General features: G+C 35.6%; 1 protein-coding gene across 4 annotated transcripts; it reads left to right on the top strand.

Moving 5' to 3' along the window:
* Window positions 1-13686, top strand: kri (uracil phosphoribosyltransferase krishah). Of its 4 annotated transcripts, none has more exons than XM_072298451.1 (7): window positions 1-387; window positions 1997-2039; window positions 2458-2607; window positions 3401-3549; window positions 5027-5153; window positions 6376-6439; window positions 10705-13686. In XM_072298451.1, exons 1-7 carry the CDS (start codon window positions 251-253, stop codon window positions 10719-10721), a joined length of 687 nt encoding a protein of 228 aa, XP_072154552.1. In that variant the 5' UTR covers window positions 1-250; the 3' UTR covers window positions 10722-13686. The 4 variants fall into 4 exon arrangements, with proteins under 4 accessions (XP_072154552.1, XP_018897247.1, XP_018897246.1 ...); XM_019041702.2 differs by having other exon boundaries at window positions 3-387; window positions 3401-3545; window positions 5023-5153; window positions 11175-13686; XM_019041701.2 differs by having other exon boundaries at window positions 3-387; window positions 3401-3545; window positions 5023-5153.
* Window positions 13687-14601: the final 915 nt, after the last annotated feature.

Below are 14601 nucleotides of genomic sequence, written 5' to 3'. Positions count from 1 at the left end.
GAAACCTAACCTAACTACTTGTTATTATTCAATTGTTTTGTTTTCGACTGCGTGTCTCTTCAGCTTTCGTACTTCTATAGAGTCTCAATCAGATCTATTTGTGTCTTTTCAGCTTTAATTTCCGTGCGTAGATTTATGTTTCCAAGTGCTTTCAACAGTTAAAGAACACGTGTCCTCGCTCGTTAAACGCTTTGCGTAAAGAACCATATCTACTCCTCTCTTGAGTGTTGGACCCTTGTAAAACACCAGAATGGGAAGCACAGAAGACTTTAGAAATGCAACCAAAACTGCAGCCATCAAATGTGACCCGGAAGAATTTGGCCCAAATTTCAAGGTGCTCCCATCTAATGATCAAGTCAAAGAGTTGCAGACCATCCTTCGTGACAAGTATGTATGGCAATTCGATTCCTGTGTTTCTGAAGTCCGATCCGTGAAGGCTCTGCAGGCTACTGAGTGGTCTTTAAAGGCTTCTAATCTGAATTTATTCCAGGCATCTCTCAAAGGCTTACTTGATGTTGCCATCCAAAGTAACATGAGAAATTCTCATCATTGTGGGAGCCATGTCATGTGCAACATGTTATTCGTGAAGACTGGCTAACCTCCAAGTCATGAGGTCTCTGTTAACTCTAATTTAACTGAAATGAGGAGTTAGACCTCTTTACTGGGTGTAAAATATAGTAGAATCAAGAGACCTCAAATTAGCTCTGTTCTGGTACCGTCATCTCATCTCCATCGTAGCAATTACAATGAATGCTGTGAATCAGGTCTCTAATAAGTTGCAAGTGTATAGAGAGGTAATGGAGTTGGAAACTCAGCTCTTGTATCACTACTACTCAATTTACAGTGGTGGATGATTCTACTTGCACCAAAAAGAATTTTGCTCCAGTCCAGGCTATGGCTTGGGTGTGGCTATGACCTTGGAATAGCATGAGCCCGCAAATATCATGCTTTTCAAGCAGAGGGATGAAGGGCTGGGGTAATGAATACAGAAATGGCAGTCTGCTTTTATAAGTCACAAACAATTATGTCTCAGTGCAGTATAAGATCACTGTTAAAACTCAATTTAATGCTATCTTAATCCATGTATATCAAACTGTATTTGTCCAGTCTCTAGCAAATCAGTCATTTCTACAGGAAGTTCCTGCAGTTTTTTTTTCACTCAAAGAAGTTTTGCTCTGGCAGCATAATCCATCAGCTAAAACCCACTTTTTCTAAAATAAATTGTCGGAATTCTCATTAAAAATGAGTGATGTAATTTCTCTCCAACTTTGCTCAGATTAACAGACCGCTTATTTTAAGTAAGTCCCAATTTCTCTCCGGTGAACAAATAGATGTATAAAGCAAATTTTGAAACTCAACACTAAGGTAGATTATCGAGAAAAGAAAGGGGGATAGCTAAAAACTGCTCAATGATGGGTTGAAAACAATTATTTTCCGACTTGATAACTTGAAAGAGGAGCTTACAAGTTAACATTCTTTGAAGAAATTATCTACACCAACATCAAATGTAAATTTTAAAAATCTGAACCTCGTGTGAGTGTTGTTAATTTTTTTATTTATTTATTTATTTATTATTTTTTTTTTTACTTTTTCTTATATATTTTAAAAAATTATGAGAGATTAAGTATTGAGTGAATTTTTCATTATTTTATGGACCGAACTCCTGTTAAAGAAATTTCTTTTAGAAACAAAAATGACCGGGTTAGAGCATTTTTTACCAGATACACTAATTCACTGCAAAGAATTCAGCAGTGCCTCTGGTTATTACCAACAAATTTGTCTAAGTATTATTATGCCACATTTTTAAACTTTCTGGATTTATGAATGCTGGCAGCGTAGGTGCAATGATTTTATTGTTTACATACTTATTAGAAAAGATAATTAGTAATTGCCAACTTATTTTAAACGTTTGTCATGGTAGGAATCAGTAATTCATCTTCTAGGTTTTTAATTTTTGTTTTCATAAATGTAATTGCTGGTTCTCATCTTTTTGCAGGACAACAACGCGCAGTGATTTTAAGTTTTACGCCGATAGATTGGTAAGTCTTCTTCAAAGCCATGTTTGAGTAATCCCATAAGAACTAGCTAACAATTTACAGATTAATTTGGATGGAAACTTTGAATGAGGGTCACAGTTGTCTGCATGTGTTAAGAAAGTCTCAAAGCTATTTCAGGAGCATTTAGTCAATAACTTTGGCCATTCTATTGCTGATATGAATAAAAGTGACTATTGTCAAAACTATCTCCAAGTTGAATCTAGAGGAAAAAAGAATGCTTTTTAGGGCATTAAAGTTATGATTTGCAACTGTAACTTAATTACAACATCATTCTCATTTGCATAATGAATACTTTTCTTCTTTTACTTCAAATTATCTAAAAAATACAAAAAACCAATTATTAAATTGAAACAGTAGAGAGAAGCTATGTTCCTCCTAACAGTGTGTTTTATGCCTATAGATCCGTCTTGTGGTCGAAGAAAGTTTGAATCAATTGCCATTCTCGCCTTGCTCTGTCGTCACTCCAACCGGTGCTGTTTATGAGGGCCTCCAGTACAAACGTGGGAATGTTGGAGTCAGTATTGTAAGAAGCGGGGAAGCCATGGAACAGGTGAACTCATTGTCTTTTTCATTCGTCGCAGCCCATCTAGACTTAATCATTTCTTCCATTTTATTTTTATCATCAATGTAACAAAGATATCACCCAATATAAATATATGCATATAATTTGGTCAGGAGAACTGAATGAAAAAACTGGCTTGGAATTGGAAGTTTCAACATTTTTTTTCACCTCCTTGACTTTCGTGGAAAACTCACCAATCTGTTTCCCTCAAATTTTTGAGCGGCATCTTAAAAAATTTTCCAGATCTCATCAAAGTAAAACTGTTTCATTCTCACATTACGTGTGCCTTGATGATTCAGTTCAGTAGTCATCGCAAGTGCAATCTAATATTGAACATACTTTCATATTTTATAGAATTTTAAAAATACTTTTTGTCGGAAGACCTTTATTATACAGGATGTTCCTTGCTGTTAGGCAGCTCCTTGTGTGCCCTTCCTGACTTGTTTGCCTGTTGTTTGCCCTGAAACACCAGGCTTAAGAGCTCTACCAACAGCTAGGGCGGCAGGTCTTCTTGTATTATGCATATCTCTTACAGAATTTTGAAACTGGCGACTAGATATGGTTTTAAATGATAAACTATTATGATGCAACAAAAAGCCTATAATGATCCTGCCAGTTTGTAAATTATTCTTCAATGTATATTTCAGAACTTAATTATTTTATTCAATAACAATAATTCATTAAGTGCTCTCTTGCAAATGGTTTGTGAGATTCTGAAGCCATCCTATGCTTTACTCACAGAATGAAAAGATTATTTTTCAAATATAGTGCTTTTTTTCAGGGGCTTCGAGATTGTTGCAGGTCAATAAGAATAGGAAAAATTTTAGTCGAATCTGATGCTGAGACGCACCAAGCAAAAGTAGTTTATGCCCGATTTCCGGAAGATATTGCTGCGAGAAGAGTCCTCTTAATGTACCCAATTATGAGTAAGTTATTTTCTTTCCCCTCCTCCTAATTAGTTTTTCCGTGCTTTTCAAGTATTAAAGCATTTTTGCAGACCATCAAGTAGACTTGGTTGCTTGACCTGCACGCATTTGTCCAAAAATGAATCGTTTTTTTTTTTTTAAAAAAAAAAAAGGCCTAACTCTGGGAAAAAGGAAATTCTATTTTACCAAAGAAAAGAGATTTTGAATATTTCTCTCATCTTCTTTTATTCTATCAATTGGAAAGATGGGCGTAGACTTTGTATTTATTGAAAAAGCGCCAACCGTCAGAATTTATAATAGATTTTTCCACTGTGAACAAATAGGTACTGTTCAACTTCAGAGTTTCCACTGGCTTTTACTACCAGTCCGCAAGCACCAGTAAACTTTTTCCTGTGTACGTACACAGAAAAATTAAGCAGGTCACTATATATAGTGTACCATGTGTGTAGTAGTAGTATGTATATATGTAGTAGTGTGTATAGTGTATAATAGTGTACACTATTTTGTGACCTGTGTAATTTTTTCTGTAGCTTGATAAATGTTCCACAGCGCTGACCTTGTTTTAAAGTAAAAGTTTTAAAGTTAAATAAGAATTTTAATTTTTTTTAGGTTGAATTTACATGTATGTATGTTTAACTTAATTTTTTTTTCCTTTGATATTCTTAATGCTTCATTCCTGTAACTTATAATAGAATATGTGGGCAAGAACTTAAAAGTTGTCTTCCCTCTCTCAAATAAAGATATATTTATATATATAATTCGCTCTTATAGCACCCTCTGGCGCGCTGTGTCATCTAGCTGCCAAAGTCCTTTATCCTCCCAAAACCCTTCAGAGAATGAAGGGTCCCTCAAGTACGGATTATCGCGCAATTTATATATATATTGCAGTCAGAATCATTGTTTAGCCTGTAACAAAATCTTATAATTGATAGAATAATCTAAAAAATTACAAATTCCTCAATGTCTTTTTGCACTTTAAAGATACACTTCATTCTTCTACAAATTGTACTCTATTTTTACCATTAAGCAAATATCCTTGATTCAAACGTATACAATTTACTTTTCTATACATACACATATGAACACAATATTATAATGCAATCATTTCTTCCTCTTAATCATCAAAATATTGATGATCAACTGCTTCAAAATGATCATTTCTTCAGAGTCTCCTTGTTTTGAGCTTTGTCTCATGGGTGTTAAATCTATCCATCTATCTAAATCTAACCGGAGCACAATTTATTTGATTACCATCATGGTTGTAAAATTTAATGTATCTGATTATTTTTACCATTATCTGAGAAGTTATGTTATTATTATTTCATGCCTTAGATTGATTCATAAATTTAATGGCGGTAACAGTTTGTCCACATTTTTTAAATTACAAAATTGCAGTGTCTCAAAATTGAGTAAAACACCGTAAAATGGGTGGCCACATTCTTGAGTACTAATTCTCTTTTTTTTCACTTTATTTCAGGCAGTGGTAATACTGTAATCAAAGCCGTGCAAATTCTGAAAGATCATGGAGTTCCAGAAGATAGTATAATTCTTTCAAATTTGTTTTCAACACCATTTGCTGTCCGAGCCATCACGTCTGCTTTCCCGAAGGTGAATATTTTTGCTTGTGTGAAAATTTCAAAGAAGAAATAGCTCGCATTATTTTGATTGAATGGCTGATCGATCTTCACAAAAAATAGCAAAAATTATCAACTCTCAGAAAGAGTTGGATCTCTGAGTTAACTCATACGTCAGAAACATATTCAGAATCTGACAAAAATTCTGGTACAGATAACGAAGACATTGTATTTAAACATGAAATAGGAACTCTCAAATGACAGCAACAAGAAAGCAAATAGGTGTTTGTTGATTTTTTACCAAAGAATGGAATTTGAAGAATTTCGACTGAGGAAAAGAAGGATCCTTTTTACTGTATATTGAATACTGAAATACTGAAAAAATCGTCTCATACGCTGTCATAAGGATGAAGATTGATCCCCCCCCCCCCCCTTTCATTACCTTACATTGATTCAATTGTATTTGAGCACTCTTCCTTGAATGTGCAGGATTTTTTTTTAATCAGTATGTATGCAGACTTGAGTTTGAATAATAACTTAATGAATGAAAAAAGGGGAAAGGGTACTTTAATTAAAGAGATTACATACTAAATAGATTGCCTCACGACTGTTGATAGTCGATCGCTGGAACTGTTTCTTGCTACATTATCAAGATGAGACATAACCCTATCTGTCCAATATAATTTATTGAATTTTGATGTTTTTTACGCTGACATATCTTTCAATAATTAGTTAACCGAATGATTCTATTGTCTCAACTGAGGACAAACCAATGATCGTTGCTATTTTCCAAGATTCACCACTGTAATGTGAAGAGAATGAAACTATAATAAGGAGACTGAAGTTTTTGAAACAATGAAGGTAATTTAAGAATTTTTTCCCCTCAATGATTAACTTCCCTGACTTCATGATGAGGAAATCCATTACTTCTCAATTCCCCCTGCTTTATGCCAGAATTCTAATATTTCCTGAAATTTTTAAAAAAATCGGTGCAGCCGTTCTTTTGTAAAAAAATATCAATTTACAAAGAAGTTAGGCAACAGCTAATGTCATTTCATGTTCCCTTGTTCCCTGGTTTGGTTCCCCAAACAGGTTTGCAGTCCAAAAAAATTTTCTGGAAGGCTCAGAAATGACCAAATAATAATATTTCTGCAAGTTTCACAAGCCATTTTAGGAAAAGTACGATTGATATGTATTTTATTTGATACAGAGTACCTATTTGGTATAATCTGGCATTTTGAATTTCTGTGTTTCAGATGATCATTCTCACATCGGAGCTTCACCAGATTGCACCAAACCACTTCGGACAGAAATATTTTGGTACTGATTAATCAATTTCAGTTATCCCACTTTCTTGCTCTTCATGCATTTTCTTTTTTTATAAAATAACGAATCATTGATGCTTTTCAATCTACCTAGTACCTGACCCTGATGACCATCTCAGTCATTTTATAAATTACATTGCTAAGGTAGAGTTAGAGTGGGGTAGGATTCTCTGCTTTTTTGTTTGATCAAATATGAATCAATCTTGCTTTGCCTTAGTACATTTCATGCCTAGAATTTTTCTAATGGCTGCATCCTGCCTAGAAGGTGTAATTAGTGGAAGTGAGAACATTTTAATTCTTAGCTATTCATTTAGAAATCATCAAATCCAAATTCAATAATCTTTAACATACATGGACGGTGCTGTTTCAACTGATCATGTCCAGAAAATGAATCTACTATAGCTCCAATGGTTTTCATGAAAAATCAGGAGCCTGGAAAAGATTAATGTATGTTGAAGGCCTGCTAATAATCACCTTAATGTTTGCATGAAGCTACTTCAATTAGCCAGCTAGACTCTTTCTGAAGCAATGTATTGCTCATAATTAGGGAAACTCGCGATGATGTGCTTTTCAATGAATTAGAATTTCTCATAACTCATATACTAAGAGTGTAGCATGCAAGGATGTGATTAACTGAAGAGCATGGGTGCAGAAACTTTGCAATTATACAATCAGCCCAGTTGTATACTGGTTGCATGAAATGGGGAAACCTCCCCTTTCCCTCCCCCTCCCCCTCCCGTTGTCATGGGACAGCGGGACAAACAGGCGAACCTCATACCAAGGACAGTCAAGTTTCTTACAACTGGTAGACACCCTGATGAGGGGCAGTTTTAATAAGCCTATTGCTCTCTTATTATGAGCAGCTATCCATTGCTTCATTTGGACACTCAAACCAGTGAACTTCCTTCTATCAATTAGTCTATGCTTTGCAAGGCAGTCGATCTGTGCGTTAACTAGCTGTAAAAATTCATGACATTATTGATGCTTCTCATTTTAAAACGAATCAGAAATGTCACATGTACCTTGTCTGTAATTTTTCTTTTTATTCAGTTGAAACACTCAGGAAATGAAGATAAATTATTGCACTTACTGGGATAGTATGCCCAAATCTTAGTAAGGCAAAACAATTTCATACCCAACTAAATTATGAAATCAAAGTATGCAGTCATGATCTGATAAAATTCCATCAAATGCGCTTGCGCCGATTTTTCGATCAGGATGCAGTCGCTTGTGTGTGATTTTTCGATCAGGGTGCAGTTGCTTGTGTTGAGTGCACCTGCGAGGCTAGCAGTTGTCGGAGCCATTTATATGATAATGATTAATAACCTACTTAGTCCAAGGAGGAAAATGCAGCCCTGAACTTCGGTTTCTTTGTTTTTTTTGGAGGAAAAATACGCAGTGGCGTCAGGAAAAACATGTACCCAAAACCAGGGATTGGGAGTAGGCTAAGCGGGCAATCTCTGCTCAGCGAGTCTGGGTATGGACCACCTCGAGGGGGTCGACCATCAGCACAAGACTGACATCGGTGCAGCTCCATCGAGTCTGCCCACATAGCACAGAATATTGATATAATACTACAATAGTACTGACACGTCAGTAGTGTCAGTATTTATATAATGCTGATGTATCCTGATTTAATATTATATCAAGACTATGCCAGTATTTATTAGTTACTGATTTGGAGCTGTCAAAATATTGTTACAGTATTGGCCGAAAAGGTTGATTTCATATGGAAATCAGGGTTATGACAAGGTCATCAGAACACTGCAGGACACCGACAACATGTATGCATTACTACCTTGACACTGACACGTCTGTACACTCAGCGCCCTCTGTCAAGTAGATATGAAAGTTCAGACGATGACCGTCATTTTCATAGTACTGCACATGTATTACATTTGAAACATGAATTACACAAGTATACAAGTATTGAATATTATAAACCGCTTACTTGATGTCCTGCGACGTTTAGTAGCGTAAAATACCCGGATGCCCTCGGGTGGATTTGAACCCGAACCGCGGGATTCCTAGCCCAGTTCTCTGCCATTGAGCCACAGGGAGCTGATGGTGTTTCGGGTTGAAATCACGCCTGTTAATAAGGCTGTTATAGCATGCATAGTATCAGTGCGCGGCTCGACTTTCATCATAACTTTGATTAACACCGTGTTTTCTTAGGCTTCTTTTTCTTCCTATATTTTTTTTTCATTTTTTCGTGTTAATTTCTTTTCGTGTTATTTTTTTTTTACCTCGTCAGCATTGACTCAATACTGTTGTTTGATATATTGAAGGTATCAGTGTTATACTTATGCTGACGCGGTATACCTTTTAACCGACAATCTTAATATCATACTGCATTAGTGTTGGTGATATCATGTCAACATCCAACAATATGTATCAGTATTGACATAAGATTCTGTGCTATGTGGGTGTCCTCTGAGCTGCACCGTAGGGCAGACTCGATGCCGATACCGTCTCTCTTGAGACTGGGTCCGGTCTCAACAATAACCCAGACTCGCAAGGGAAAAACCGGCTGGCTGGCAGATTCGGCAGCGCGCCCATGGGACCTTCTCAGAAGTCAGCATATTTACCCCTGTCTGCGTACAAGCGCCGTTGAGCCTGAGCCTCTTCATCCATTGTCAAAGGATCTCAGACCACTGCCCCAATACCAGGCGTCGGCTGATACCCGGCATCAAGGCAGTGGTCCGAGGCTGTCAGGGGGTCATGGTGGCAGACCAGCACCACTGCCGCGGGTCTGCCCATGGCCCGCCTGCCAAGCTCAATCGCTGAGGCTGAGTCTCTACAGACTCAACTTACGCAACCATTAAAATCCCTGCCCAAAACACAGTGGCAGGCAACGTTGTAGGTGGGAAAAATTAAATTTACTGAGCTGCCGTGAGAACGAGGTCAGCCTCATTTTGCATGCACTTGCTTTAGCTTTGATCATTTCTTTGTTAAATGAATTAATGTTTTAGACTCATCCAAGAAAGTTCAACATTGAGCTTTCATGCATTCTCCATACCAGAAACCAAACGTAAACATCCCAATGTTTTCTTGAGTTTTTGAAGGATTCGATCATAATCTATCCAACTTTTAAATCTGAAAATTTTAATCATAGTAGGACCTTGATCATCTGGTAAAATTTCAGAAGTCTCACCTTTATGAAATAGTATGAAGCTAGCTCTATGTAAGGGCAAGTATTAATGCATGAAAACTAAAGAAAATTAAATGTACCTGTTCACATAAAAAATTTTATGTGATGACACAAGAGACTTCATCAGACAAAGCCCTATCCTGGTGACTACTGGATCCAAGTAGCAGAAACCATGACCATCTTGATTATCGGACCTTTGGTCATGGAACCAGATCATGCGCCACATTGGGCTAGATCATCAAGGTTCAGTGTAAAACAGACCACTTCAAAGCTTGTCTGCTTGAAAAGGTCTTTCACACTGTCCTCCAACATCATTAAAAACTATCTAATCACTCGTAAACGTGACCCTGTCAAGTCAGGAAAATCTCATTTTGGAGATGTAAATGCAGCTGGATTATTTATCCTTGAAGTTTCCCCCTGAAAAATCTAAAGCTGGGATGAAGATCGCTGAACCGGTTTCTCTTAGGAGTTGTGATATGAGGTGATCCAAATGTCAGCAAGTTCTTCTCAAATATTCATCGCCTTTAGTTTTAAGATAGTCCTTGGGGTACCCACCTTATTTATTTGACAGACCATGCTTGTATTAGATTAGTTTAAGCTTCCAACCATCTGATTGGTCAATCTAGTCATCATTATCCATCGATTAGTGTTATCATCCTCATCTTGTTCTGCCTTTTTCCACTAAACATTCTGATTTTTCAATTCGAGTAATCATTATGAGAAATCTTCTACCCTGAAATGAATCTCAGCCCGACATCTATCACATTCATGTATCCATAGTCGCATCTTTTATTTTAATAATAGTATAAAAAAGAAAATACCGGTAGAATCAGGTTTCCTGTATTTTATTTATAAATTATTTTTATTTGTATTTTAATTTTAAGTAAAAATTTAAAAAAAAAAATAAAAAATCCCCCTCCATTAAGGTTGATGATCATTAGTGAGTAGTGTTCCCATAATTAGTTGATAGTTTCAGTCCCACCAAAGTATCATCGGAATGCTTTCATGATGGCTCTCATTTCCTCATTTGTTCGTCCTTTTTTTCTGGTCTGCTGTATGTTTTTATTTTCCCTCATCATTGTATTTATAATTTTTTTTCTCTTTTTCAGGATTAACTTCAAATTAACGTTGTTTTAAATAGCATATTTTCACCTGAATTTAGTCAATTAATCTCTTTACTTGGTCTCAAGTATCACTCTTATTTTTACCTTCATTTATTGATATTTCTCTTGAGACTTTTAATAAAGCCAAATATCAATGAAAAATAATTTTAATTAGATGTAGCTCTCACTGATACTGCAGCTCAAAACCGAGCAAAATTCATCATCAATTTGCTTTCCAACTGATTGTCTTAATTTGAAATCACAGCACTAGAGATGTTAATATTTTATTTGTTGTATTTAAATTATTATCTTTATATCGTACACCTAAATGCATTTTGGTTTCTTAAAACCACTCGTAACATTGTAACAATTTTACAGTACAAGAGAAAGTTTCCTGATAAATTTGTGGACTTATTCGTTTAAATTTACTGTTTCATTTTCTTTTATTTTTTATATATGTTCTTGAAATTCTCCAGGAACAGGAATGTGAGATACGTTTACCGTATTCAATGTATCAGCTTACTGTGAAGCCGTCCTGATCAGCTAAAGCATTTATTTTATTTCTTCCTCATGGCCTCCTCAGAAGATATTTTAAACGTTTCTTAACCATGAATACATCCTGCTGTAGACGGCTGTCTTTTTCTTCCATGATTTTTTTACTCTTTTGAGGTCCTGGCGATTCTCAAAAGGAACTCCAAAGACTCCACTATCTTGAGTTCAAAAACAGCTATCAATGAAACAAGGCGAAGGACTTTGCTTGGAATACCAAGAAATTTGGTGCTGGCTAAAGTTCCATATTTTTTGATAAGTGTTCCTTACAACCCTCTGAGCACAATGAGCTTTTAGTGCCAAAATTTACATACAGAAAGTTCAATTCTAAAAGCTCATTGTATTCAGGAGACCATGAGGAACATCTTGTAAAAAAAAAAAATATCAAATTTAGGCCTGCCGAATTTCATGATATATTGTGAGTAGTCCTTCATCCCCTCTCTTTTTCATGCAGAGCGTTAGTTAGACTCAAACCAGAAATATGTTGTCATGTACTGACGGTAGAGGTCATAAAGTACATACGTACCACGGGTGAATATCATACGTAAATGCTTTGATAACTTCAAAGCATTTACGTATGATATTCACCCGTGGTATGTATGTACTTTATGACCTCTACCGTGATCAGCAAGTATTCCTCCAGTCACTAGAATTTGTTATGATAAAAGGAGCACCATGTGAAACTTATTTTCAGCCAATACTATTATTGAGGCTTTTACTCAAATTCTAATTTTTTCCTTTATAACATTTTTTTCCTTTTAAACATGTTTGGATTCTTTATGGTTCAGTTCATGGGAATAATTTTATAACTTTCCCCCCTCCTTTTTTAATTTATTGAAAATTATTCATTCTCCTATTCATCGTCAGATTTGCCTGGCAGGTGGAAATTACTTAATTATCAGTGATTCTTGTCATCATTTCACAATTTGTACCTTCATGTTTGCTTTTTCTGTTTCAAATTAAGTGATTAAATATCAATGTGTCTTTTCTTGTGCATAATACTTAGTGGCTCTATAAGTCAAGTTGTAGTATGATTTTAGACGATAATTTATAGATTATTTTTTTGTGCATTATTTAATTATTTTTTCAATGTTACCAGATTTTATGGAAGATTGCATTTTCTTTCAAGGCCTTTATTGCCTATTAAGTTTCCTCGCATTTTTGAAAATTCATCGATTTTCTAGGACTAGGCAAGTCCACTTTTTTACATCTCTTCATAGATTTTTTTTTTTTTTTTTTTTTTTTTTTTTTTTTTTTTTTTTTTTTTTTTTTGAATAAAAGGAGATGAAGGGTTAAAGATACTCACATGGTTGTGTGATATGTATCAGTTATTTGTAAGATATTAACTCTCATAGTTGAAACTCTCGCACAAACATCATTAATGATTATTTATGTCCAGAACTAATGACAGTGTTGCAATATTCTGTTTAATATCGACCAAATTGAGAATGTTTTCATGATAATTTCTACAAAAATCAAACTAAAACTTGAAGCACAAGGAAATTTTGGGATTGATGAGTAAAAAAAAATCAATCAATTTTCTTTCTTTCTTTGGATTCTTTGCTCAGCAGCGTTCCAATTTCTTTAAGATTATCACTGACCCTCTCCCTCACTGTGAAACATAATCAAAGTATGAATGTTCGGTATTGGGGAGGCTGAGGGGTCTGGTGGAGCCTCCAGGAGAAAATTGGGGGAGGGGACAGCTACTTATGGCAAATCTTCAAGACCAGAGAACAGATTACACAAGTAAAAATTTTTTTTTGTTTGTTTTGCTTTTCAAGAGATTACGCACTATTAAAAAAACGACAGTAAATTAAATAAGTAGATAGATGAAAAATATGAGATCCCTTTAGAAGTTATGACTAGCGCCCGGCAAAAATTAAATTCAGAGCGGAAGGGATGGTCCGCAGGAATCGTTATTTGAACTTGAGAGCCCCTTGACTCGACCATGTCTCACAGATTGAAGGAATACATCTGAAACAAATGAGGCAAAATCCTATGTATAATGTTAAGGCGATGCTATTCATTCTTGCGAAATCCCGGATCCTTTTTTTTAATGTACTTTTGAAGCATGGTTTATTGTATTATCTTTCTCTGAATGTAAAGCACTTTTCTTTTATATCAGTAGATTGTATCCCTCATCTGCATTTTATCCTGTCCAATTTGATTTGCGTTTTTATCCTCCTATACATATCCTAATCTTTTCTCACCTCCTTTTTGCAGGTACCTCAAAAGTTCGGTCAAAATATCCCATCCTTGTTGAGAAGCTTGCATAGAATCAGAAAATCCTTCTTTTTCCTTTCCCATCTTCTTTCCTTGCCTTTACTTTATCTTCGAAGTATAATACTTATCATACTGATGTGTAACCCTTTTTTACCTACTTGTTTCCATTGTTTTTCTCTTTTTAAAAAAATAAAAAAAATTGAAATTTACAAATTATACTTTTTTGTAAGTATTTTTCTTTAGCTAAGTACTTACCAATTTTATCAAGGCAGTACTTGAATTTCCCCCTCACACTGAAAACACATCACCTATCCTGAATTTTGAGGAAGGCATGTAAATTCAAGCAAATTGGTGTAATGCTTTTGAAGTTGAAAGAAAGTGAAAACTGAGAGAAACTACACTTGGAGATTCTCAAAGTAAGAACAAGCATTGCGAGAGTTGGTTCTATTTTACATATGCTGGGTGGTGATTTTCTGAAACATGAGTAGAGTTGCTGATCCACTATAACTAATTATTGAAATTTAATGTATGAGTTAATTATTTTCAAAAATAGTTTGATATGGTACAAGCACCTTTTAAGAGAATCTTTAACACAATGAATAAAGTTTTGTGATTCAATTCAGCTTAATGCAAATATTTTTCAAACATTTTATACTTACAAATTTCCTCAGGACATCATTTTTCAGGACTTGAGACAACTTGTCCTTTTTTGCTGAAAGTATGCCCAGAATAAGGATCCCTAGTCTGTGCATGCAGTGGAGAAGGACGAGTATATATACAGGGTTATTCAAAAGTTACGCACCACTGGCCATAACTTTAGTTCTAATTATGATATCGATTTGCGGTTTGTGGCGTCCTTCCTCATATCGAGGGGGAAACTATTTGAGGTACTTTTCAGTTCTTCACCCCCCCCCCCAGGGGGAGGGGGGCGGGGGGCAACTCGAAAATTTCAAATGGCAACCCCCATCATGTGATACATCGTTAGAAAGAGCATGAAAAAAGAAAATTTTTGGCGCAAACCGGAAGTCGATCTGACCCCCCTGTCAAAAGTTAGGGGGGTCCAAAGGTTATTTAGGGGGTCCGTACCTTCATTTTATAGAGTAGCTTCGGCGGCTCTTGGACATACCGTTT

The sequence above is a fragment of the Bemisia tabaci genome, chromosome 3 (genome assembly GCF_918797505.1).
Source record: "Bemisia tabaci chromosome 3, PGI_BMITA_v3".
Lineage (NCBI taxonomy): Eukaryota > Metazoa > Arthropoda > Insecta > Hemiptera > Aleyrodidae > Bemisia > Bemisia tabaci.
The sequence above is the reverse complement of the archived record's forward strand: the minus strand, read 5'-3'. Positions and strand labels throughout refer to the sequence as shown.